The sequence below is a fragment of the Thunnus albacares genome, chromosome 23 (assembly GCF_914725855.1).
Source record: "Thunnus albacares chromosome 23, fThuAlb1.1, whole genome shotgun sequence".
NCBI classification, from domain to species: domain Eukaryota; kingdom Metazoa; phylum Chordata; class Actinopteri; order Scombriformes; family Scombridae; genus Thunnus; species Thunnus albacares.
In genome coordinates, this window is record NC_058128.1 from 14920527 (window position 1) to 14946252 (window position 25726).

The following is a 25726-nucleotide window of genomic DNA, read 5'->3' on the forward strand; positions in this document are numbered from 1 at the left end:
AGATGTTTTATTTATTTTAAGTTCAAATATATAAATATATGTTTGTGTATGTATAGGCATGTGTATTCAATATATAAATGTGTGTGTGTGTGTGTCTGGACCTGCAGCTAGAGGAGGTACTGGGAAATCTGTGTGTGCGTGTGCGTGTGTGTGTGTAAGTGTGTGTGACTGTGTATCCATGTCGTCAAGAGGTGGCCCCACTCCCCCAGTTTTCACTCGCCTTTTGTCTGCACTCTGTACTGTACTCTGCTGCTCAAACACACACACACACACACACACACACACACACACACACACATTCCTAGCTCCAACCCACCCTGAGAGACGGAGACAGACCCTGCCGCCTGACACAAAAGCTATTGATTTTACTATCTGCTGCAATGAATGATCTTCCTTAGCCAATTTCTGAATTTAGAAATGAGTTCAATACTAATAATGATAGTGGAAGGATTCTTTAAACTGTTAGAGTTGAAAAGGGGGGAAATTGAGAGGAGAAAAAGAGGGAGAGAAGAGGAAGGAAGTGAAGATTTGTGTGTGTTTGGCTTTGGAAAAAAGAGAGGATATGATTTCTCACCACGGATGAGATTAAATAAAGATGAAACCAATGGTTTTAACAGTCTAAATTACTACATTCTACCCTCAAACACAATTACTCTTATTTGGCTTTCCTCAATGGGCTGAGAATGGGATAAGTCAGTGGTGGGATTTGTCTTTTTTTTTTTTTTTTTTTTTTTTTTAAATACTTTTAACAACTCCCAACTTTTATATGAACAGTTTTCATCCACCTATTTTCACGCATCGCTCTTCTGCTTTTTATGACGCAATTTTCAATATACAGCATTCTTGCGAGCTTGCTCCTTAATCCATTCATATATTTCATGCGCCATAAAGATACAGCTAGTTCACTTTCTATTTTGCATCGCACAAATCTTTCATAAAATAAAAAAACAGGCACATAAATATTTAACATGGCCTGTGTTTAGATGGGGAAAACTATTTATGTCAAATTAAACAACAGACGTGCCGAGCTGCTCTACAGAAGAAACCCGACAGACTGTAACATTTCTTCCAATATTTTATTTCTGGGTGCACATTATTTTCCTGGTTATTCGGAAAACTGTCATAAAACAGCCATGTTAAAGCTTGCATGTGGTGATCATGCTGTTAAAAAAAAAGAGATGTGTGTGTGCAAGTGCTGGTCAAATTATAAAAAATACAGTTTATTCATGTGAGTTTATATATGTGTTTGTGTGCATAGACTTGTGAATGTGTGCATATGTGAGCATCAAGGTCTTTCTAAATCTCCTCTCTCTCCTGCTCTTTTATTTGGGCAGGCAGGCAGCGGCTTGGTGGGGTGATGTGTGTTAATCAGAAGCCTCGTGCCCCGTTGAGGTGTTAATTCAACCCTCCTGTTACAGAGAGGTGTAGATTATTAGATAAGGGAGGTCTGAGCGAGGGTCAGCGCGATACGGACCTGACCGTGTTCGCCTGCTTGTCAGACACCTGCCTGGATTAAGCCACTGGCTTCCCTCTCCGTTGTGCGCAGGTGAGAGGTCAACCATTTACCCAGTTCATTGGGCTCTCATTCAGTTTTCAAGGTGGGGTGGATCTACATAAAGGCTCCTGCATGTGTATGCTTCGCAAGGTTCGTGTGCACGGGGGGGTCCAGCACGGTGAAATAGAGAAAGCGGACAGGCGATGCAGGATCTGCCGGAGAGGATTACAGTAAATATACTTTGAGACTCGGGAGGAGATGGAGAGTGGTTGCAATACTGAAAATGCAGTGGATGTTTTTGCTTTATATATTTAATTTTTTTTTGTATATCTGATTTCAGCTGTACAGCAGCATACACCTTAACATGAGGAAGTGTTTTCGTCTTTTCAGGAATTTTCTTGGAGTAAGGACAAGACAAGAAGATCCTCGGCAAACAGAAAAAAAAAAATAATAAAAAGGGGGGGGCTGGGGGGGGGGGGGGGGGGGGGGGGGGGGGAAAAGGGATAAAATGGGCTGGGGGAAGGAGAAAAACGCATGAAACATGAAACTCTGCAAATTTGACTTATAACAAGCAAAATTACACCCTGCTGTCATTTAAATTATGGCTGCCCTCTATAAAGGTGTCTTTTAGGTGCATTAATTGAATTCGGCACTATTTCCCAATAATAATCTGTAAAGTTCAGCCGTCCATCCTTCATGAGATCCCTGCCGCGTACCAGAGGAGTATCTATTTCAGTGGCTTAATTTATTTTCATGATTCGCCGATAATGACGGCCATGCAGGCTGTACATCAGAATTAACCTTCATTTCACTGAGGTATATTACGATGACAGTCTCCGACACATTTCACCTACACAAAGGGCATTCTCTCCCTCTCCCTCTCTCTTACTCGCACTTTCTCCCCCTGCCTCCTCTGTTGCTGCCCCTGCTGTATAATCATCCTCAGCAGACCAAGATTGTTTGATAGCCGATTAATTTTCATAGGAAATCAAGTGGCCAGCTCTTTCACTCTATCGCTCTTTCTTTATTTCTCCCTCTTATGCCCCCCCTCCCTCCTTTCCTTCCAAACACATACACATGCTTCTCTTCAACAATGGCGAACAGCGCTTGTGCTTGGTGACTTTTTCTGTCAATTAGGTGTTTTATTTAATCTCATCTCACTTTTTTCTCTAATAAATTGCATTTCCTTCCTCCCCCCCCTCCCGTTTCTGATATCTCCAGCGTGGTTAATTTATTTTGGACGATGCCGATGTAACAAAAGTGCTGTAAATTAATCAGGGGACATCAAGCGAAAGGGGGTCCTTCGCTCGCTCTCTGTCTCTAATTTCTATGCAAACCATTAAGTGTCAGATATAGATTCCACCATTTGCTATGGTCTCAGTCAAAAGATTTCATTAGGGACCTGACGTCACATTTTGAAGGCAGCGCCGGATCATTCCTGTCCTATTTTCTCCCTCATGAGCTCTTTGTTCTTCGCCCCTCTGTAGGATCCTGCCACTAAAAAGGCCCCTATGCAAATGACAATAATAGATTTCGCTAAGCACCGCCGCAACGGCATGATAGCCTATTTAGAGAGAAACCAAAGAAACATTCAATTTGTGGCATTAACAGGGGCACATGCAAAGGTTGCCAAAAAAGTGATTAAGAAATTACAGAATTGGTCCTCTCTGCTTGAAGTTCTCTTTCTCTCTTTTTTTTTTTTTTTTCCTCCCCTCTCTCATTGACATGGCATCTGTAATGAGGAGGGCTGGTAATTAGAATATTCTGGAGAGGTGAGCCCTGCCGGAGCTGGCAGCCAGAAGAATGATCTCTCTCTCCCTCTGTCTTTTCTGTATTATTTCTTTCCTCTGTCAAAAGGGCCTGGACGTAGAACAGACAGAAAAACAGCTGTCTGATGGCCAGACTCTCTATGGATGTCTCTCACTTGTCTTTGTGTGTGTGTGTGCGCGTGTGTGTGTGTGTGTGTGTGTGTGTGTCACAGAGACGAGCTGTTCAGAGCCCCTCTGCCAGCAAATAAATATAATCAATCTCCCATTTACATACAAATAGGCTTCTCCCCTTCATCCTAATAATCTGCCCAGCATCCTCAGAGAGGGAAAATAATATTCACTCCACATGGCAATTTCGCATTTATCATTAGATGGCTTTATTGATTGTTGTTTTTTTTTCCCTCAGATAAAATTTTTTTCCACTTCATTTTATTAGAGGATATTGAAGGCATGTAGGGCTGACATGGCACATACGCTTCATTATTTCCTGCCCAGGGACGATTATGGTTATTGACACTGTCACGTCTCTTCGCTCATCATCAGTTATCACTGCTTACCGCGCGGAGATCCAGGAAGCGGCGATACGGGGGGTGTGGGGCCACAGGCGTTCAGAACATTATCATGGGCGTTTAATGGGTGTAAACTGCAGGGGCGCTGCACGTGTGCGGCTGCATGTCGCTAATGTGGCTCATTCCACTTTGTGTCATGTCGATGATAGGGGGTGACCGGCGGGGCCCTGACTGAGTGTCAATCCCACTTTGGACAAACAACCCTTTTCTCAGTGCGATCACTGGCGCCAGGGGCATCCAACACATCTGTCATACATACAGAGAGAGGAAAGGAAAGGAGAAAGAGAGAGAGAGTGACTTAGAGCCTGAAAAACTTTTTAAATACTAATTACTTATTGCTATCTAATTAAAACTTGTCTAAGTGGAAATCTAGATGGAAACAGAAAGGAACATGCTGACAGGATTTTGATCTTATCAATCTACTGTAGGTCCCTTTTAGAAAAAAAAGATCTTAAAGTGGCACTTTGACATTTTGGTTGCAGGTTTTTTTTCCCCCCCTTTTTCCCTCTTTAACACACACTGCCTTATATATCCCCACTGTGGGGAAAAAGTATCCATATTTGTCCTTTAGAGATTGTTATCATTTCTCACTTAGCTTTAACAAAGACTTGATTAGCTGTCAAAAAAATCCTTTAGGCACTTAAATGCAAACAGGAGGTGAAAATCTCACTCTACTTGCAATAAATAATGTGTTGTTGAATTGCCATCTGCCACACAGTGACAAACATCACTGCATCATATACTGTAACAACTGCTGTTAACATGCCGCATAATGAGATTAGCTATCATGGCTATTCTTGGGGACTGCTATCAATAACAACATCTGTTAGCCAAGTTGATCCTCAGAACACAACTTGTCACATAATTAACTTGTCACTCGTTAGTGTGATTACTTTCACAAATAGGCCTCCTACACTTGGCTGGATCGTGTAATATCTTATTTTCCCAAGCATTAGACGAAACAGCGGAGACATTGCTCGAGTTACAGTTTCCCACATCCCCGCTCTGCCGTGTTAATTACGTCTTAATGACCATTACTGACTCATTAATGGATGTTTGGGGATCGTTTAGAGCCGCGCTGACCTCAAACAACTCAAATGCCATTCTATCAATGATGTTCCACCATCTGACTGTAACCTACTCAAATAAGCTTTTCTCAGGTTCAGAAACCTTTTTGAATAATTAACCAGCATGCCTTAAGATTAAAACCACTCACTAAGCATTGCATCAACCATCTTGTTTCCCCCAAAGATTGTTAAGCAAAGGTATTGTTTTTAGTGAGCTCAGAGGTCTTGGCTGAACAGAGATCCTGTGTTTTGCATCAGAGTGCTCACACAAGGAAGTTTGGTCAGGTCTAGAGTATAAGTAAACAATGACAACATTTTCGGTATATGCAAAACAACCCTCGGGTCCTTCGCTTCATTTCTAAGAACTGGCTCAGCTTCAGAATTGATTGTGTAATCATGAGTTTCCTCGGAGATGAAAAGCGGTTTGATCAGTATCTAAGTCGTTCCAGCATGTGTGCCGTCTTAGACAAAGAGACAGCGGTGTAACACTGACTGAAGGTACGGTAAAAGATCATCAACAGGCGCTGACAAAGTGGTGCAATTAAGATGAATCGGGGATCTGACAAAATGTTTGTCTGAGGTGTAAACACACAAGTCAACAGCACTGAAGATGTAACGGGGAGCTAGCAGAAATAGATCACAGCGTTTAACAGCTTGTCATAATCAAACGTAATCATTAAAAATGTAGAAATTCCATGGGAGATTAGGCTCCTGTTTCTCAGAGGGAAATTGGACGTTTGTGTTGATGAGATTTAAAAAGAAGGAAAGAAAAAAAAAAGGATGCTGTTTCTTTGCAATTTGATGTTGTTTCCTCTATGGTGATACAGAGGACAAAAAGAGTCAAATTAAAGTGGCAATACATCACACTAGAGACCACTTCTAGATAGTGAATAAATACTATTATTGCTACAGCCTGGTACTTACTATTTCCCTAAAAACCATCACAACAATTCATTATACCACTGATCCAGCACTGTGGAACAACAGCAACCTTGAGACATACAGTTAGGAGAAAAAGTGGTGTTGCTCGACGTCTGCAGACATGTGTGTAACTTTATCTGCCTGAGAGTACTGTATGTAATGGTATATGTATTGGGAGATGATTTACCTGCTCACCACCAGCCACAACCTCCTGCAATACACCACCTGACAGAGAGAAAAAAAAAAAAGAAAAAGCAAATTAACAAAAACTGTCATTCAGGAATTATGACGGGACAGTGCATTGCAAAGATGTACAGTATGTTCTTTGAAGTCCTTATTTCAGCAAAATTATATATACACAATATATATATATTTAAAAAAAAAAACTTTATATCTAATTAAAATGATAACTGCATTCTCATTTTTCAAACTCTCATATCCTGAGGGCCAATTGGGATGAGTTCTTTTTTTTTCCTCCCATGCGGCTGCAGCCTCCCTCTCTCTCTCTCTCTCTCTCTCTCTACCAGTCTCTCTCCATCAGTCTGTCTCTTTTTCTCTTTCTCTCTCCATCTCTCTGCCTCTCCCTCTCTCTATCTTTCCCTCACTCCACTGTGGCTCAGTGAACTGCTCCTACAGCAATATCCCATCATTACCATCTCCCCAGCTGAGCTTCAGCCAGCCATTATCATGCGGCATTATTAATCTTCTTGTCTTATCAACTTGCAAATCACAAACCATTGAGCCTTATGGCGCGGTTTGGGGTGCGCCGTTATTCATTTTGTAGGTCTACCTAGCCTCCGAGTCTTTCTAATCACCTGACGATTGTCACTCTCTTACTGTTGCCCTGCCCTTCTCCTGGCCCTGGTGCTCTGTAGCACTGGAAAGGATCCAAGTGTTTCACTCTATCTTTTTACTCACACACACTCTCTCTCTCTCTCTCACCTAAACCTACTATGTCTCTTCTTTCTTTAATACACCCACACAGATACTTCCTCTTCCATACTCAGTCTTGGACATGCATACACAGGTGCACCCTGGGTATGTAACCTTAATACTTTTTTGGTACCAGCCGATGTGTCGGTAGCACAAAACTATCAAGTACATATTGAATTCTTGCTCAGATTCATATTCTTCTTTACTTGGTCCTTGGCCAGACATTCTCTGATTTAAACTTTTTTTTGACTGAATTTTTTTTGTATGGCTGCTTGTGTTAAGTTAATTTTATTTGGCAACTCTTGTTCAATGAAATAGGGTTTTGTAGAAAACAAGTTTGTATTCCACAAAGTACGGTATAAAAAAAATGTAAAAACTTGTTTTGATTCAGTACTGAAACTCAGTTACTTTGCAAATTAATATCTGATGATACAAACTGTATCATCAGCTCAACATGATACAATATGATACAATATGATACATAGTTTTAGATTAAATTACCCAAATTTATGTCAAACAGAATGATTAAATTGACCACATGCAACATTAAAAGGCTGCTTATGTGTTATTACATCATTAATAACATAATAATAACTGACAGGTGTCATTCTGCATATTGGGGACTTCTACCTTTTATACCTTTAGTACATTTTGCAAGCAATACTTATGCATTTTTAAATAAGTTACATTTTTAAAGCAGTACTTCTACTGGTAAGATCTTAAAATTGTAGTATTGCTACTTTTAATGTATGTAAGCAAAGGAACTGAATACTTCTTCCACTACAGACAATACACAGCCCTACACACACTCTTCTGTTTTAGCTCTGCCTCAACTGGTTCTTCGTGTATCATTCTCTTAAGCAAAAAAAAAAGGAAAATAGAAAGACAAAAAATAATTTTAAAAAAACAGGAAGAAAAAAAAGGAGTCGACAGCAAGTTGGATACATTTTATTAATGGGCGAGCATTTGCATGCGTCTGCCCAGAACTGACCCCTTTCCCTGACACATACGTCCACAATGTTCCTGTCATCTCTCCCTCTCTCGCTCTCCCTGCTGATATTAGTATTCGAGAGAGGAACAGAGCTGAGTAGAGAGGCGAACAGAGAGAAAGTTTCTTTAAAGACACACCATTGACCCCTGATTCTTGCTCTCACTTGAGTTTGCTTTTCTTCAGGGCTAAAATATTCACCCTGGAAAATGTGGTGTGGCTATGGCTATGCTACTTGAGGAAAAATGTGTATTAAAAAAATTGCAAGGAATGTGTGTTCGTGTGTGTGTGTGTGTGTGTGTGTGTGTGTATCTGAATTTGCATTTCCTTTGAAAACTTTGCATGATAAATTACCTTTTTTCCCCCCATAGCTCATTAAGCACCATACAACAGGTACCAGGCATGAAATATTTAGCAGAAGACAAAGTGTTTCATGTGCTCCTATGGACCCAGCTATTACCCAGGCCTTTCACATAACATCCGCTAAAAACAGCCCACCCTTTGATCTTCATTAATATCGTTTGGTTAAATATTTCAAATATGCTTTCGTATGTTTGATTAACATCTTTCAGAATTATTCAGTAAAACAGAGATTAGCTCTGAATGTTCAACTGCTAATGATGAAATTGCGATTACCCACTCATCGCTATCAATCCAATGACGTTCGGGAAGGAGAGGTAATATTTTATTTGATCAGTAATATACGGCAGTGCATACTGGACAGTTCATGAAACTTCATGTATCAACTTCCCCCATGCATTCAAATATGTGCTTATAAGCCCTGGGTATTAATATTCGCATTGGGTGTATTTTAGAGCACATTTCAGAGCACTGCGTGCTCGACATTGTAATTTCCAAGCTTATCTAATCAATTCTGCAAGCTCCATCGGCCTCATATCAGGCCTTGTGAAAGAAATCAGCTCAGTAGCACCTTCAGAACACTTATAAATAATGAAAAACAGCTTTTAAAAAGAAAGAAGCGCTTAAGGAAAAAAAAATGTTGATTAGAAAAGTGCCTTTTATCCGTGCCTTCAAATCTTTTACATTCCGAAGATGCGGAGGACTCCGGGCAAACCGCGACGAATAAAGTACCCCTATCTGACCAGAAAAAAAAAAGAAGTATTAATTTTTTAGATAAAAAGTGCTGACAGCACAGAATAAGCCAGGTGGTATTTGGATATGAGCGGTGAAGATGAGATGAGAGCTCAGAAGATCACTTTCATCTTGTGTATGGAGTTGTCCTTGAAAACTTCTCTGAACTCTGTGCTGTCTGGAGAGCACTGTGTTGCTTATGTTGGCATTTCATTCATTTATCTTTCTTTGTGCGCTGAATGTGTCTGTGAAACTGTGAGACATGTCAAAACCAGAGTTTGACCCAGGAGCCGTGGGTCAGTCGATTCACCAGATGAGTACTTAGTCATCATTTACAAGCAGAGGATGTATGTGTAGCCTTATTGTCTGAGGAGGAGAGAGAGGTGCAACATAGGAGAGAAGGAGATGGAGGAAAAGGGAAAAAATGAAAACTTTTACATGGTTAACAGCATGTGTCCTATTTTGTCATGCTGGTGCTATGCAGGGGTAGGCGGAAGGTGGGCAGGGTGAGTGAAAATACAGAGTTTTTATGCCCATCTATAAATTAGGAGTGGTGGGTTGATGAGCAGTGAAGGAGAGTTGTGTCTTAGCTGAGAGACAGAGAGAAGGGGAGAGAGAAAGAGACAGTGGTAGTATAGCAGCCAGATGATACATTATACACACCTACACACACACACACACACACACACACACACATACCCACAATGATACACTGAGGTCTTGATGACAGTTATCCTGTTAGGCTGTTATAGAAAAGACTGCCAGGCAACACAAACACACACACACACACACACACATACAGACACACACTCACACTGACACACACAGCTGGCAGGCACTGAAGCCCTTGTGCATCTCCTCCGGTGAGGATTTGCATTCTGCTCCTGGCAGGTCGACCGACAAATTGCCCAGGCAGCCGCGGGAGACGGAGGCTCTGGCTGCGGGGAGAGACGCTGCTCAGAAAGTGCCTCATCCGTCTGATACTCTCTGTGGAACCGTTCCTGCATCACACCTCACTTTCCAGAGGCAGGGCTGATAGGGGCGGACAGGCAAGGACTGTCTTTGGAAACTGGAAGGCTGGCGGCCATGGCCGGAGCTTCCCTCCCTAGGGCCAGGACGGGCTCGGAGGCCAGTGTCCCCCCCCTGAGCTCGCCCTAGGCCAGCAGCCCTGGGGCTATCGTTCACAAATCAGCCCCCGTTTTTCCAATCAAAGATGCCGACTGGGGGAAACTGGCCCAAAGTGCTGCTTAGTGCCTTGAATAATTCACCACCCGAAATGTCGTCACACAAATGGACCATCCACTGAAATTAGAGGAAAAAAAGATACCAGGAGACCACCGCAACTCTTGTCCTGACCACACTAATTTCAGAAACACTTATTTAAAAGCAAATTTTAATCTTTAATCAGCTGATAAAATGAATGGCAAAGAAACGGGTTGGGAGATGAGCAAATAGGAAGAATTGCAAGAACTCTGTAACACATCAGGATCAAAGTGATTTTTTTTTCTAATTCCTATATTTTTACATGATTAATGATTGAGGGCAGTTCTGCAGCCCTATTAACAGACTCAAGTTAAATAGGGGTGATGTAAAAAGACTAATGTTGAAACTACTCGTTTTAGACTGAACTCTGTTATAAGATTCTTGCAGTGCTGCATTTAGTAGCTACTTCCCATCAAAGGATGAACTTTAGAAAAGACGTGCTTGGCCCACAAAACAGGACTCAGACTGAAATTAGGATTCAAAATGATTAAAAACTAGGTACTCAGCATTTAGACAAACTTACTACAGTTCACCTCGGGTGTATGTGCACAAAAAGGGAACATATGCTTTCAGAAACACATACACTCACAGAGATCTACAGAAAGTCCCGTGTGTTTAGGCTAATTAGGGGGTCTAATTGTTGCCTATTCACCCTGGTCCGAGTGCTGTGCTGTGCTCCCTGTGTTATGGGCCAAATTACCACCTGATGTCTTCTCCTGTGCGCCCAGAACACCAAGTGTCAACAATTATCGCACCCAGGTGTCCATGGCCTGACATGCATGCCTGCCAGACCGAGCCAACCCCACCTATGGGTCCACTCAGGGAGAAAAGAGAGCTGGAAAGAGTTGGAGCTGCGGGGGTGAGGACAGAATGCAGTAGCTTGTGGAGAGAACGTGCAGATAGTTAAGCTGAAGGAGAATGAAGGGAAGGGAATAAGAGGGAGAGAGCAGGTAGGGGAGATGGGTATGAGAAATAGGGGGACAGAGGAAAAGGAGCAAAAAGAAAAGGACAAGCACCCTCCAAAGTGTCAATGTTACCTACATAGGTGCCAGTCTCTGAGGCATGGCACAGTGGTTTAATAGATGTGTGTGTTTGTGTTCAGTAGGTTCAGTATGTACATTCCAGGCTTCCCCCTTGTGTTTGTTGCCACACTGCCCTCTCTCCTTTTCCTTAATGAGGCTGGACGCGTGGCTGCCTCAGCACCTGCCGTGGGTGGCCACAGGGTTAATCCCGCATGGCTTCCTCTCTCACTTCGTCTTCCGTCTCTCTCTCTGCTATGCCTCTGGGCTGCTGACGGCAGCAGGCACCGTACGAGAGGGCGATGAGGAGGGAGGGGAGGTGACAGGAGGCGCAGATACCCTGGGGTTCCCCCCTCCAGCACAGCAGAATGAGTTGTACCAGACGCCGCTGGATACTTGACAAGCGGACGCCTTCATAAATTACCAAATGAAGATTGATCGTGCACACCCCTCACCTCTTTTTGTGTCACCATACAGGCAGATGTACGCGTAGGCTGGGAGATGCGCGTAAACGTCCATGCATGCACCCGTACAGGCAGATAGTGACACATGGTGATACACAACACAAACACAGGTATCAACACACTCTGTACACACACTGAGTCATCTGCAACTGCCCTTGCTTGTTGTCAGGCCCCAGGTAAAAGTGAACTGGCTGCTTCATGGTCTACCAGTTAAGATAAAACAGTCAGTCAGTCACACTGGTGATGCAGACTCCATTACAGGTCCTGTCAGCAAGGCCAAAAGAAGCTGTTTTATTTATGGAGGGGCAAAACAACTGAGGAAACTCCAAGGATGGTATGAATGTGCATGTGCCCTCAAATCAGTTCCCACTCTCTTGCGAAAGCACACACGGACACACATGGACACGCATGCATACACAAACACACTATAGCAGATGTTAAAATGTATAGCCTCTGCATGACTAACCCTAACATCAGTGTATGCTGTGCTGAATGAACGACATTTCTATCCTTCTTACTCAAGTGGATAAAGGGGTGGATTTCAGTGCAAGGACCAGGGCCATTCACCTGAGATTGATGCCTCTCCATTTGATGCGTAAAGATCATCTACGTCAAGCTGCCCCACCCGTCAGTGTCCTGTACGCTCTTAGAAACCATCCGCATCAGCAGAACGTCCACAACACACACACACACAGACACGGCACTCACAGAAGTTAATCGACTTGCGAAATCACAATCAGAACATTGTCTCTCACTCACACACACAGACACACACTCTCTCGCTCTTCCTATTTCTCTCATACATTTTTCCAGGGACAGTAACCTTGCCTTCTAAGTTGCTTACTCAACAGACCTTGTTACGGTGTGAGCGCTTTACTACTCCTGCCTCCGCTGAAAGGTCAGCACTGTCGCAGCCGATCTCATTTCAATGGGGGCCTGCTCCGTTATGATCGGGCCATTATCATAAGCTGATTCACAAATTGGTGCAGTAAGGGATGATGGGTTGGGGGCCGTGAGGTGCTAGGTCAGTGAATACGAGATAGAAGGGAAATGTGCAAATGGTTATGCAGCACATACAGACAACAAACTAGCCTTGGTCAGAAGGGTGAGTGCCTGTCTCTGACATTGCCTGTCTCCCATCTCCTATCTGCACTCCTCGTCATGGACTGTGCCGGTAAATTGGCAGCGCTCCAATGAGAGACAGAGACAGAGAAGAAAGAGAGGGAGACGGTGGAAAAAAGAGAAGTGTAACCTCCTTACTCCCTCCTTAAAGGAGCCTTTTACATGTGTAGACACACTAGAATGACTTGAGGGCCTGTCAGCAAGCTGAGAAAGGAGCTGAAGAGAGGAGGAAGAGAGGAAAGAAAAGTCAAATAAATCTGACTGATACTTTCCTCCGTCGGTTGGCCAAAATGCCAGATGCAATGTAAATCATGATGCGCTGACTGTCCGTCCCGGCCGAGCTGACATTACCCCACCAGCTGTCTCCGCTTTACGATTTGGCCAATCATCTCATCCAGAGGCACAGGCGTAGAGATTGATGTTTATTCAGAACCGGCCGACATATTTCAGTTACACAAGCAGCGAAAGAGACACTTTAACATTAGTCAAGCCCCTGTAACTGAACCCAGGATAATTTAATATGCCATATAGGGGACACGAGGAGACTGAAAAGGTTTCCAGCATATCCATTTATCTCTACCCTTTCTAAAACAGTGGCCAGGAAAGTTTAGAGAGGGTCAAGTTCATGGTTCCTAATGGTATGACATGCCTTAATATTCCTCTTAAATATTAATACTGTGCACGTTTGATTTCCACACAGTTGCTCTAATGTGCCATAAAGGGCGCCCATTCAGACCTTATAGGCTGCATGTGTGAGGTCGAACTCTTGAGGTGTGCAGTAATGACAGTTATGAAAATCTAACAAATGTGCCGATTGTGTTTCTGGCATAAAGTCAGCACTGCCTAAATTCTGTCCAGGTGGAACTGCATACTTTGTTCCAAGAGCTTGCCACCCCAAGAAAAAAACAGCTATTCTGAGAGCAATTGGGGAAATGGTGGAATGTATAATGTCATGGCCATAATAAGCAGTATTATTACAACTATTAAACTGAAGTCATAAGTCAGGTTCAAATGGACAAAATGGGAGGGACAAGGCAGCCAAACAGAGAATTGAAATGGCAAAAAAAGGACAAATTCCTTTGGCTTTCTTCTGGAGCAGCATATATTAGCGACAGTGTACTGTATTGTGGCCCGGCTTTGACCCTTGGGAGTGCGCTGACTTCACCCAGCCATCAAAACTACGCAACCTCTTGTATATTTCCACAGGTGATCAGTTAAAAAATGTTCCAAAAGCTAGCGTCTGTCTGTAATGAATTACAGTCCGCTGTCATTTCCTCCATACACATCCTCCATCTCTACGTAATCAAACCTCTGAGTAAAGAGATGAGAAGACAAGAAATAAAAAAAATATATGTATAAATAAACCCCGCAAAGCCAGAATGTCTCTCTGCTCAACACAGAAATAACGGCAAGTTTAAATAATTCTGGAGAGCTGGCTGGCCAATAAATTTCCGAGCAGAGGTTAATTTAGTGAGGGAAAACCTCGCCGCAATTACCTTGTTCGATGCCTCCCCTCCGAATGCCCTCAGGGCCCCGTCTGAAATGTCACCCAGGAGGAGGGATGGAGGGCTGGAGGTTTGGCAGGATGGAGACCCACCTTAGGTTGCAGCCATGAAAAACAAGGTAATCAGGACAGGCTAAATGCTACCAACAATGGAGTCCTATTAGTGTCTATCACCAGTGTGGGTGAAATTTTTCCTCTGATAATCATCCTCTCCCTTATAATTTTCATCAGATTTTCTATATAAATTAACTTTAAAGAGCACAGAGACATCAGGGAATGGTGGAAAAAGATGCAAATAAAGAGAGACAAAGATGTAAAACTGAATCAAATGTGCTAATATGATTTTAATAATAGCCGCAAAAAAAAACTAATACAGAAATCATAATCGCATTAGTAATGCATACAGACCAACTGCTTTCTTCCTGTTTCAAATGGCATACATTTATATTTTCGTACCATGACAGGAGATGTCACGCAGTTAGTGACTTACCCTGGGTCCTATTTCATGTGATTTTGTGGATCAGTGACAGAATGACTCCCCACTCCCTTCATCATCCACCACGCTTGCCTGCCAATACACAGGACTCCATCTTTATCACACTCCCATAAGCTCTGGGCCTGGCTTGCTATATCTACTGCTGAGATCTGGGATGCCTGTAATTACCACACTATCTTCATCTACTCAAATCAGCCTGATCCAAATCTTTATTTCCCCGAGGCCCCGAACAGGCTCCTAGCTAGCTCTTACCTCCCAGGAAGACACAGCCAACGTCTGTGCTTTTTAATCAGGCCTCGACTCAAGCTGTTCCAGCAGAGAGGAAAAAGACGGTCAAGCTGTGCCAGTGGCTTTTAGAAGGTGAAAGGTTCCAACAAAGTTTTTGCCCAAATATAAACACTGACAAGCTGTTAATTCAAACGTTGCACATGTGTTAGTCAGCTTGGCAGCTGGGAGTAAAATTTTTTTAAATTGTTTCATGACACACAGTTGTCTGATTTTTCCATCTGGACTTTGTTGTTTGAGTCATTAGTGAGCTATGGTGCCCTCTAATATTATACAGTACTAATGGCACAACAAGGAATTAGCAGAACTGAGATCTAATTTAATTAAGCACCTCAGCTTTACAGGGAGAAATCTTTTGGCCAGGCATGCTAATATTAGCTGAAATAAACATGTTTCCCATGTCCCATGTTTCAATGTCAGTGTGTAATAAAAAAAAATAATCTAGAATCCAAGAGAGGAAGAAGCTCATTTGCACTTCAGAGCTCGATTTAGTAATCTCTGCAGGCCTTTGCTTATTTGCCCATCGCTTCCCCGCCCTTCTGCATTAAATGCTAACAAACCCAAACTGCAGGAGTCCAAAGGCCCCGCATTAGAATTTATAAACAGTTTAAAAGAGACATAAGCAAAGGCGTTTATACAAACACCATCAATATTTCACAATTCATAACATTTTCCCTCTCATGTACAGTTAAATCCTTATCTGGAAATAAACGGCACTTTAAGACGATCGGTTTAGCTAATTAATTGTGACTGTTTATGAAATTTTCTCTAGTGGGTTGCGAAGCCGCCCCTTTCCTTCTTTAAGAGAGAAAACATGTCCACTGAGGCTTTTAATGGAGTATGTACAAATAAAAATCAGCCTATTTGATCAGCCTTCAGAGTATTGGGGGTACATTCAATGAATGTGTCAGTCTGAAGTCTTTTCACTGTCTAAGAAATTACTCTTAAACCTAAGAAAATATGTGATATATTGTAAGAGCTGTAGCCTGTCTGGTGCTTCAGGAGAAAGCGTGTTTTCATTTTGTGCTATGCGGAGTTGAAACAGACATTTCAAAGGGGAAGTAGGCTGATTTTAGCTACAAGTATAGACAAAACAAAATGTTCTTTATCATGGAATAATCTCATCCTAGAAGACAGTGAAAAAACACGTAAAACTCATCTCATTTACAAAGTAACAGCCCAGCATTTTATTTGACACACAGAAAGGACAAAAAGTGCATGTACCTCAGTGAATGTGAGCCAAATAAATTAGACAAGCAGCTTGAGCAAACCCAAAGGTCTAATTAGGTACACAAATTCAAAGGACATAATGTATGAGGAGGATGAGGGAAATGGTAGGTTAATGCCGCGCAAAGCAGGAACTCACCCGCTGATTTGGGCCCAGAGTGCGGGAGAGCGCGAGAGTGTGCAGCATCCTGAAGGAGCTTTTGAAGTGAGCATTGTAGTAGAGGCCCCTACTACAAATCACCTCCTCGCTGCTCAGACTGAGCACTGCCCAAACACCCACACTCTAGACACACACATGCAGACACATATACGCTTAAGTGCATGCATACTTGCGGCCAGACACACACGAGCTCGGCGTAATATTAAGGAGTGAGAAGTGAAAATAACGAGAGGAGAGCAGAGGAGATGAGAGAGAATAATGGAAAGAGTGGGTACTCTCTCCTAGGTAGCACACTATGGGGGATAGCCATTTGTTTTTTTTTTTACTGGGTATGGAAAATGGTAAATAGACTGCTCATGTGCTCTGTGAGGACAGTCTCCTGTGTACACGGGGGCATGTTTGGATGTGTGCCTCCTCTTGCTAATGCATCACTTATTTTTTTTTTTGTGTCTGCTGTGTGATTGCGATGCTAATCAAAGCCAAACGCCTACCGCAGAGGGATAACGCCTTACATCTCTTAACACGGCACAGGTGGCACCGCTGAAGGGAAAAATAAAGACCCATGAAATCCTTCTCCTCCTCCTGCTCCTCATTCCTCCTCTCTCAGGTGGACCGCTCATTAAAAGATTGCTGTACAGCAGGTGTTCGGTCACAGAGCGCTGAAGGAGAGGGTGCTTGAAGTGGCAGAAATCACAAAGTGGATCAGAAGGCCGTTGCATGTGTAGGTGCGTCAATAGGGGAAATGCAAACACACACACACACACACATACACAGAAATATGCATTCAGCGTGGATACACACATACTAAAGAAGGGAAACACAGGAATCCTGTAAGTGCACACAAACACATTCAGGGGGGTAGTGAACATCTGCTTGGGGCAGGTCCCTGTAGATCTGACTAGCAGAGTCCTCCCTGGCCCAGTGTGGCCTGCTTGGGTGGGCGTGTTGCTGCTGAGATTCACACATGCACAAACACACGTAGAATGAGAACTGAGGAAGACGCTGAGAGAAAAAGCAAGAAATAATTATATTAAGACTTAAAGACATAAAGAAAGAAAGAAAAGTTTGAACGAAAGAAAGAAGAACAGGAAGACAGAAAGACGGATCGACCGAAAGAAAGAAAGTCACAGTTGAGGGCCCATGCGGAGAGACACCGAAGAGTCTCCTTCACACCGCAGATGTCAGTTGACACCACAGCTATCATGCTCTCTCGCCACATTATGATAATGCAATAAACCCTGTAGAAAGGCAAGTCACAATAGTTGTAATTTCCCCTCTCCTGCTTAGGCTTCATGTAAATGCTGCCGTCTGGCTCCATAGGGGGGCCGGAGTGCAGCCTGCGCTACTCTGCGCTGCACCAAAGAGATAATAGCAAATGTGTTTGCAGGGGATGCTATTTTTACGCAGGGATGCCAGATCCCATTCCTTCAGCACATTTTTTTTTTTTTTTTTCCTGTTAGACGATTATTTCCTTTCCCTTTCCTCCCTCCTATCCCATCCTGCACGCCCGTTTCAATTAATATTCAGCCAAAGTATGTATGAAAGTACAAAAATCAATTTATCATGCTTCAGAATCAAGTCTGCTGTTCTTTTGTGATGGTGTGACAGTGGTTTACATACGCTGGTTAGATCGTTGAGACCCTGTCTTGCATTGTAGTCAGCTTTTGTCTTCCATCAGTCCCAGGAAGGTTGCTGTCTTGTCTTGGCAATGTCAGGGCTCTGACACCCCGTGGATGTGTTTGTGCAGGCATCCAACATGTGTGTGTGCAAGCTCGTATGTGGACCACTTGTTATTCCCAGGGTTAGAGCTCACTGAGGCCTGTGTCTCTGTGTGTTTACAGCTCCGGGGGCTTGTTGCCTCCTGACTACAAGAAAGACTGATGAATAAATAACATCCAACTCTCTCTAGCTCTCTCTCACTCTCTCTGAGGCCTTGAAGTTTATGTGTGTCTGTGTGTGTGTGTGTGTGTGTGTACACATGTGTGCCTGTACCTGTATATGTGTTTTTGTGTGCGCGATGTGTATGTGTACAAGCATCTCTGTTTGTGACTGCGTGTGTCACAATGTGTGTGTGTGTGTGTGTTTGTGTCTTCGGCATCTCTCAGTGGACCAGCCTCTCCTTCATCTTGCTGATTCCTGGCCCCTCTTGGCAGGAAGCCGTCAGAGAGCATTCCCTCTCTGACGGAGCCAGGGACAAACACACCGATGGAGGGAAAAACATCCTCTTTATCCTAGACATCAGTGGGAATATGCAGAGGGCTATGGGTGTGCACATACTTGTGCGTGCGCTCGCTGTGTTAGGTGAAGTGAAACACTCCAGGAGATCGAGAGGAAAGAGAGTTATCTAGAGAAAAAGAGGAATGCATTAAAGAGTGCGCCTATTGAGCGACACTACTACGAGGCTCCAACCTCTTTCCCCACATGAGGCCTTCATTAACTCATTGCCTGCTAATTAAAGTGCAGCACACCAACTAAATGCCATTTATTTATCCTTACTGGACACACCAATACATGCATGTACACAGTCTGCATGTTATTGGCTTGGTGAAGGAAATCACAGGAAGGCAATGAGAGTTAATGCCACAACCAACAAATAAAAGCCTCTTTCCAAGTATAATCTTTAAATGATTTCTGCAATGGCTATAAAAGAGTCTCTTGTTAGCACTATAGCAGCTAGATATTCATTTGTCTCTTGCGGCTGCTTATGAAACGTGAGCAGTAGGGGGGGAAGTGGTTTTATTTACATGGCATTATGTTACATCAAGTGGTTGTGCTCAATTAGGGAAGCCATCACAATGGTTTTAAGTCTCTAATACAGTCTGCTGAAAGGGACCATGACTTGCTAATAGGGTGTAATTCCTTTTGTATCTGTTTCCATGTGCAGCGGTCGGGAGGGAGAGGAGAAGAGGAGGAGGGCAAATCCGTATCATCAGTAAAAACAATGCATCAATTAAGCAATTAGCGAGGAACAAACTGGGCAGCTTTCCAAACCCTCCCAATAAGGCACTGTGCCAAGGGGGCTTGTAATGTTCATTATACCCACATCACAGAGATGGGAAGAGAGAGAGAGAGAGAGAGAGAGAGAGAGAGAGAAACAGGCAGAGAGAGAGTGAAAGAGAGAGGAAGAGAGAGGCTTGCCTTTCATTTGTAAAGTGGAGGCATTTGTCTGCCAGCATGGAGACGTTTTGTTCCGCCAGATGTGCTTTTTAGCGAGGCCACATGGTCGGTCAAGGCTGGGGAGAAGGTGTGTGTGAGTGCCAGCGCATGAGTGTGTACGTGTGTCGTGTGTATGAAGGGGGGGGGGGACACACCAAACGGCCTCTTCGCTGCCATCTGATTAATTAAGACTTGAAAGGGGCCCAGTGGCAGCAGGGTTTTAATTGTGGTAATTGGGGTTAATAAGGTGCCATTACACGCGCTGATCACAAGTATTGTTTCATCCAGACGGGCAAATTGAGCGGGGTTAAACACTGATGGTAGAAAGGATGGGAGGAAAAGGGGAAAGAGGTGGTGAGGGGGAGGAGAGGGGAGGGAGACTTGGCAGTCATACATGCCACTTGTTTCTGCATGTTAACACCATGTAGCCCCTGTCGGGAACTGAAAGGCTAATATACTGGAAACTACCAGCGAAGGTTTTAGCTAATCAGCGAACCTTTCATTGTTTTCAAACTTGGAATTACTGTTTCTGTAACTCAGGGTTTGACCCAGTGGTTCAAAATATGCAGACTAATTACAGAATGACACATTTATCTGAAATTTCTTACAAGCACCTGTATTGTCATTAGCAGCATTATCAGGCGCTGCAAAAACAGCTTCACAGAGGTGTCGCTATTGTCATCTTTAAATGCAAAATGTTGATAAAAAAAAAAATAAGGATACCAAATCAATATTTTTGTTAATGACTTACTTTGCTGAGTATAAACATTTCACACAAACAAGCATTTCTACAAAAAATCCATTTTAAAATTGTCCCCAAATGTTCTAAATGCAGTGTTTGGTGTTGTGTTACAACACCTGCCATTCAGGAAGTTCATTACTCCATACTACAGTATTACTAGTTTTGCGTAGTTTTGATTTTAAATTGTTTGCACACATTGAACTAAAATGCGGAGGCAAACATTTGTGGCTATAATTGAGTTAGAAAAACTGGCATCCTTTCTGCAATCCAATAAACACACTCTTTCCAATTTCAGTTCAGTTTCTGACACTCTGGCAGCCACTCTCCTCAGACCTGTACGACAACATCAGCTAACATCAACAGAAGCAGCTCTTACTTCGCCGTAAAAAATATCAAGAAATCAAATTAAATGCACTACACAGATAAAGTGAAAATGCACCACCGTGCAACATTTTTCCTTCCAGCAATTGCAAACCTTGCTAGATTATCCTATTAGGCTGAGTAGATGCCACATTTGCTTGACATTCTCCCACACAGTTACAGCAAAGAACACCTGTTTAGCGAATGAGTGAAATTATTTGGATAGACAGATGCACTTTGTACTCTCAGACTGTCTTCAGGTCACGATAGATGAAATATGAGTTACTGTAAGTGATGCGAAGATGAGAAATTCATTCAAAATAAACTCTATAGATGCAGAGAAAACCCCTGATAATTTTTCTCTTGTCTGATGTTTGATGTGTACTGTTGCACCTTGAGCTCTTTACGACTGAGATATTTTTGAGTCAGGAAGTCAAAAGTGTTTTTTTGCCATCAATCTACTGTGGACTTGTTCCTGTAAGGCCACTTAAAAGCTTCAGTTTTAACTGAATCAGTGTCTGTTAATTATTTGTAACACAGACATGAGGAGGACAAAGTTCCAGCCTCACAGATGATAAAAATGGGAAAAAAATGTGTCAGACAGAAGTGAAATATTGTGTGATATTAAACGTCCTCAGTTTTTTTTTCCCCTGTTGGAAAGATGCATATATCCTTTATCTCTTCCAGAAAACAATGAACTGCATTATATCCCCCCTCCCACTATGGCGAGTCATTTTGGTTGTGCCTGAGTGATTTGAGCTAACTTGGCAAAGCTCTGCGGAGTGTCTTCTTCACCTGCTGACAGCCAGCAAAGACAGAAGAGAGAGAGACAATGATTGGGACAGAGAGTAAGCCAGAGACCGACAGAGACGGACGAAAAAAGAAAGCAAAGAGACAGATCATCCCTGGTGGTGTTGTGCTGTCCTGTGGTCTACCTTTCTGTCAGGTTGCCCAGTGGAGAGACGAAAGAACGCTGGGCCAATTAATCAAAGTCAGATGTGGCTGGATGCCTGGAGTCACTCATGATCCCTGTTCTGCCCCTCCCTAAACATCCCACACACACACACACACACACACACACACACACACACACAAACGCAAACACACAGCACAGACTCTTTCTCTCTTTCCTCTGCTCTCATGCCATTTCTCTGGCTGTCTGTGTCTGGGTGCTACAGTGAGAATACATGCACAAAAGACATATGCATACCCCTCTACCCACCAACTCCTACCTTCTGCACACAGAACAGTATTTCTCCCACGTGACACACACACACACACACAATGTATTATGCTTTTAGGGACATTCAGTCACTGCTGTTCTTATAGTGACCATAAACTCAAGTATTAACCTTCAAATAGCCCCTAAAGAAATGAGTATCAGCACAATGTCCTCACGTTGTTACTCATCTTTATACAGTGGTAGACATTCAGTCTCAGAAGTTCAAGAACACACACACACACACACACACACACACACTCCCACCTATCCTCATCAAGTAAAAGTGAAGTCTTTCTACCAGGTGAGAGTTGAGTCTAGTCTTTTCAACAGGATGTAAAACCGTGGGCACCTCCTTCCCCTGTGACCTCAAAACGCACAGATCATCTCCCTCGCTTCTTCGTAAATTTGTCAAAGTGGCACTTTTGCTTAAAAAGGGAGTTTAAGAAACAGCGGATTTAGAGGCACCTCGTCGTCTCTTGATGTCTTGTCACACACAGTGCTCACCTCCACACTTTTTTTTTTTCTCCGTTTGACTCTCATTTACACTACTGCAGATAGACTGTGAGTCTTCACACAGTACAGAGACGCTTGTACAATCTACAAAAATAGGAGGTTTCTTTTGTGGGACAGGACACTTTTGTGTTAATTCTATTACATTAATTACTGTGTTAATATTGCTGTTAGTTGTACTACGCATCTTTTTGAATCTTTCCCCCTTCCTCCCGAATTAGAACACATTGTGATTGCTTGTCACTATGAATTCAGACAGCTGGCCTGGTGTCTCATCCAATAAACAAGAAATAGCATCAGACACTCTCACCCTGACCTGACCGACCACAAGACAGGGACAAGAACATGATAGCTTCCCATGCGGCCAGTGATGTTCGATGGGTTTAGCGGGACAATAGGGAGCACCAGACTGAACCCAGGTCACTGCTGTGGTAGACGAGGGCTTTATTAACCATGATTGTTATTAATATATCTTGTATGAAAAAATGTACTATATGCTGTCCAAAAAACACAAAATGCAACCTACGAGAAATACAACTTAAATGCAAACACAGACCTACACAAATACACTCACTAATCTGTCTTAGACTTAATCTGTAGGAGTAGGTGTGCAACTTTTATTCGAAATTTGAACTTACCTCAATTGTGAAAGCGCAACAGGCCATTCCTTGTACACCAGCAACTATGAAATTGTGAAATGCAACTAACATAGCAAGGTTCACTGAAGTGAGGCAGCGGAAGCATCACAAATGAAGTAAATTGAGTGAATTAAATTCTACAACATATACGTGTTTTGCATTTGAATTAATTTAAACAAATTACATATTAATTTGAATTCATTCAAACATGATTTTTTGAAAAAGTGACAGCTCTACCTGTTGAATAGCTTTCGTACTCCTAGTGGGACAAAACAAGCTCTTACAGAGAGCGTAATTGATGTCACCATAAACTGTATGTGCTATTATAAGACAAAGGCCATTATAAATGTAGCCAATCACAGTGATGTTGAATTCTAGAAAACCTTTTTGCATCTGGGCCAAGAAGGTACAAGTTCTACCAGAGTTCAACATCACTTCAATCCTGCACAGTTGGTTTCAACAGCAACCACTTGATGATTTTCACAGGCAGTCTGTTTTCTGCTGGACTTTGTTGCTCTGATAGAAGACTTAAACAAGCTGTTTACGTGATATAAGTGGGGGAACCCATTGATATACAAGGTGACATACAATGCCATTATATGGATGAAGTAGTAGCCTGTTACAGGTAGCCTGGTACCCTCCTCCACCTCCAACTGTGTTTATCTGGCTCTCTTCATTTCATCCAGTTTCCCTCTTTTACCTCCCCTGTCTTCTCACCACATCTTTCTGTCCTCCCTCTCTCTTCTTTCTTTTCCAAACTCCTGCTTCTCCTCCTTCCTTTTCTGCTCTTCTCTCCTTTCCTCACTCCCCCCCTCTGCTGACGTGGGAGCCAGATGAAGCTCTAATGGAGTCTACAGGGAACCAGCATTTACCACATCTGAAGCGAACAGGCAGGTCTCTTCTGCTTTCTGTCCCACTGAGGGCCTCTCTCTCTTCCCCTCTATGCTATTCTCTATTACCGCCATCTCCGACGGCCTCATCTCCAGAAAGCCCCTCAACGCTCCACCGTCTGCCCCGGTGAGCCATGCTAGCCAGCCTGAGTTTTCTTGTGCCTCTCTTTGATGTGTGCCAATGTTCAACAAGCTCCCTTCTTTTGTCAAGGCACTTTTGAGACAACTGATTTAGACAGAGATAACAGCTCATGCCAGGCTGGTGGGGGCTACATTTCTATGTCGTTGTGGGGAAAAAAGGGAAGAAAGAGCGAGAAAAAACCCCATCGGCTGTGACAGCATTCCATGATCCACCACAATGGAGCCACTGGTGTTTATATGTGCTTTTTCCGCAGCGTCTGTATCACTACAGTCAACTCCTGTTGCAGTCCATAGGGAAGTGAAAAGCACACAACTTTTCTGCATCCTCTTTTTCCCCTCTCGCTCAACCAGCAAGTGGTGCAGAACAATAGCAAGTGAATCTGACGGCGACCTACTCTAGATAGAGTGGGGCCGTGCAAAACAGACAATGACCTTTAAAAGACAATATGCTAATAAATAGCCGTGGCGAGGGCCTCGGCACTCCACACAAAGGGACCTTGGGAAACCGGCAGAGTTTTAATCAGGTGCAGCTTTTAAAAAGAGCCTGTGGCCACATAATTGATCCCAAAAGGTAGGTCCCCGCACAGAACCTTGGGATGCCGTTCCGTTACGATAAAGAACTAATAGCACTCTTTGTTTTGCTCTCCGGGAGGATGGGGAGATTTAAATCTACTGTATATTCCTGTGCTACAAAGGCCACAAATGGTAAGCATTTTAATGATGAAAATGTTTTGATGTCTTACACCTACTGAATATGGAAGAAGGACGGGTGTGTGTTTTACCCCTCCAGTGACGATGCATAGGCAAACAGCCTGGCCAAGATAAAAAGGCAAAGCAATGAAAAAGTCACTGAATCAGTGTTATTACTGATTCGGCTGGGAAGAATTGTGTGTGTGCATGTGTGTGTGTGTGTGTGTCTGTGTAGAGAGGGGGTGGGGGGTTATTAACTTTAACGCCAAAAGTGCCCTCCTTGGCTAAATCTGCTGCTATTGCTGCTGCAGCCATTTTGCCTGGAGTCGTGAGAATAAGCCACTGTATTAGAATTCCATCAGCATTTCTGTCACTTTCATAGCATAATATGCACACACACACACACACACACACACACACACACACACACACACACACACACACACACACACACACACACACACAAAACTGACTCCAATGCTAGCATACAGTTGTCCCACAGGTTAAAGAGAAAAGCAAATGATTGCCCATTCCTACAGATTACACATCAACATAAAAAGCCTTGAGAGGGGGGACGAATTTGTCCCTAAAACAATTAATCTCCTCCTTCCCTTATGAGTGCTGCCACTGATTTAGCGATAAAGACGAGATAAATGAGCATGGAGCCTGCCAGCGGTTTCAGTGGCGGCCAAAACCCTGTTCCTGACTACAGTTAGTCAAAGCTTTTGTCTGCCACCGCAATGTAAACACATGTGAACCCTTGGCAGGGGAAAACACATCTTAGCTAAACTGTGGTTTACACTGATTACAGGCTTGCAGATGCTGCAGATTCTGTCAGAGAAAAACATCACATGAGGAGGGATCCTCCGACTTCCAGTTGTCAGGTGAAACCGCAGCAGCCTGCTCCTGGCACTGCTGTCTCTGGTTATATTGGCTCTGGTGTAAAGTGAGCTCAAACGAAAAAGCCGGGATCTGTTGTTTATGACACAGTTTCTACGCTCAG

The 25726-nt window shown here is 43.2% G+C and overlaps 1 protein-coding gene across 4 annotated transcripts in view; it reads right to left on the bottom strand.

Annotated features, from left to right (window-relative positions):
- Nucleotides 1-25726, bottom strand: part of mdfic (MyoD family inhibitor domain containing) — a 220951-nt gene that overhangs the window by 109439 nt on the left and 85786 nt on the right. For 3 of the 4 annotated variants that reach the window (XR_006400425.1, XM_044342637.1, XM_044342638.1), the window contains exon 5: nucleotides 6009-6046. Coding sequence is in view for 3 of the 4 variants with exons in the window: in XM_044342637.1 (XP_044198572.1) it covers nucleotides 6009-6046 (38 nt within the window). In the remaining variant the exon portion in view is untranslated. Of the gene's footprint in view, nucleotides 1-3668; nucleotides 4080-6008; nucleotides 6047-25726 lie in introns of those variants that run through there. The other variant, XM_044342636.1, reaches the window with a different exon arrangement.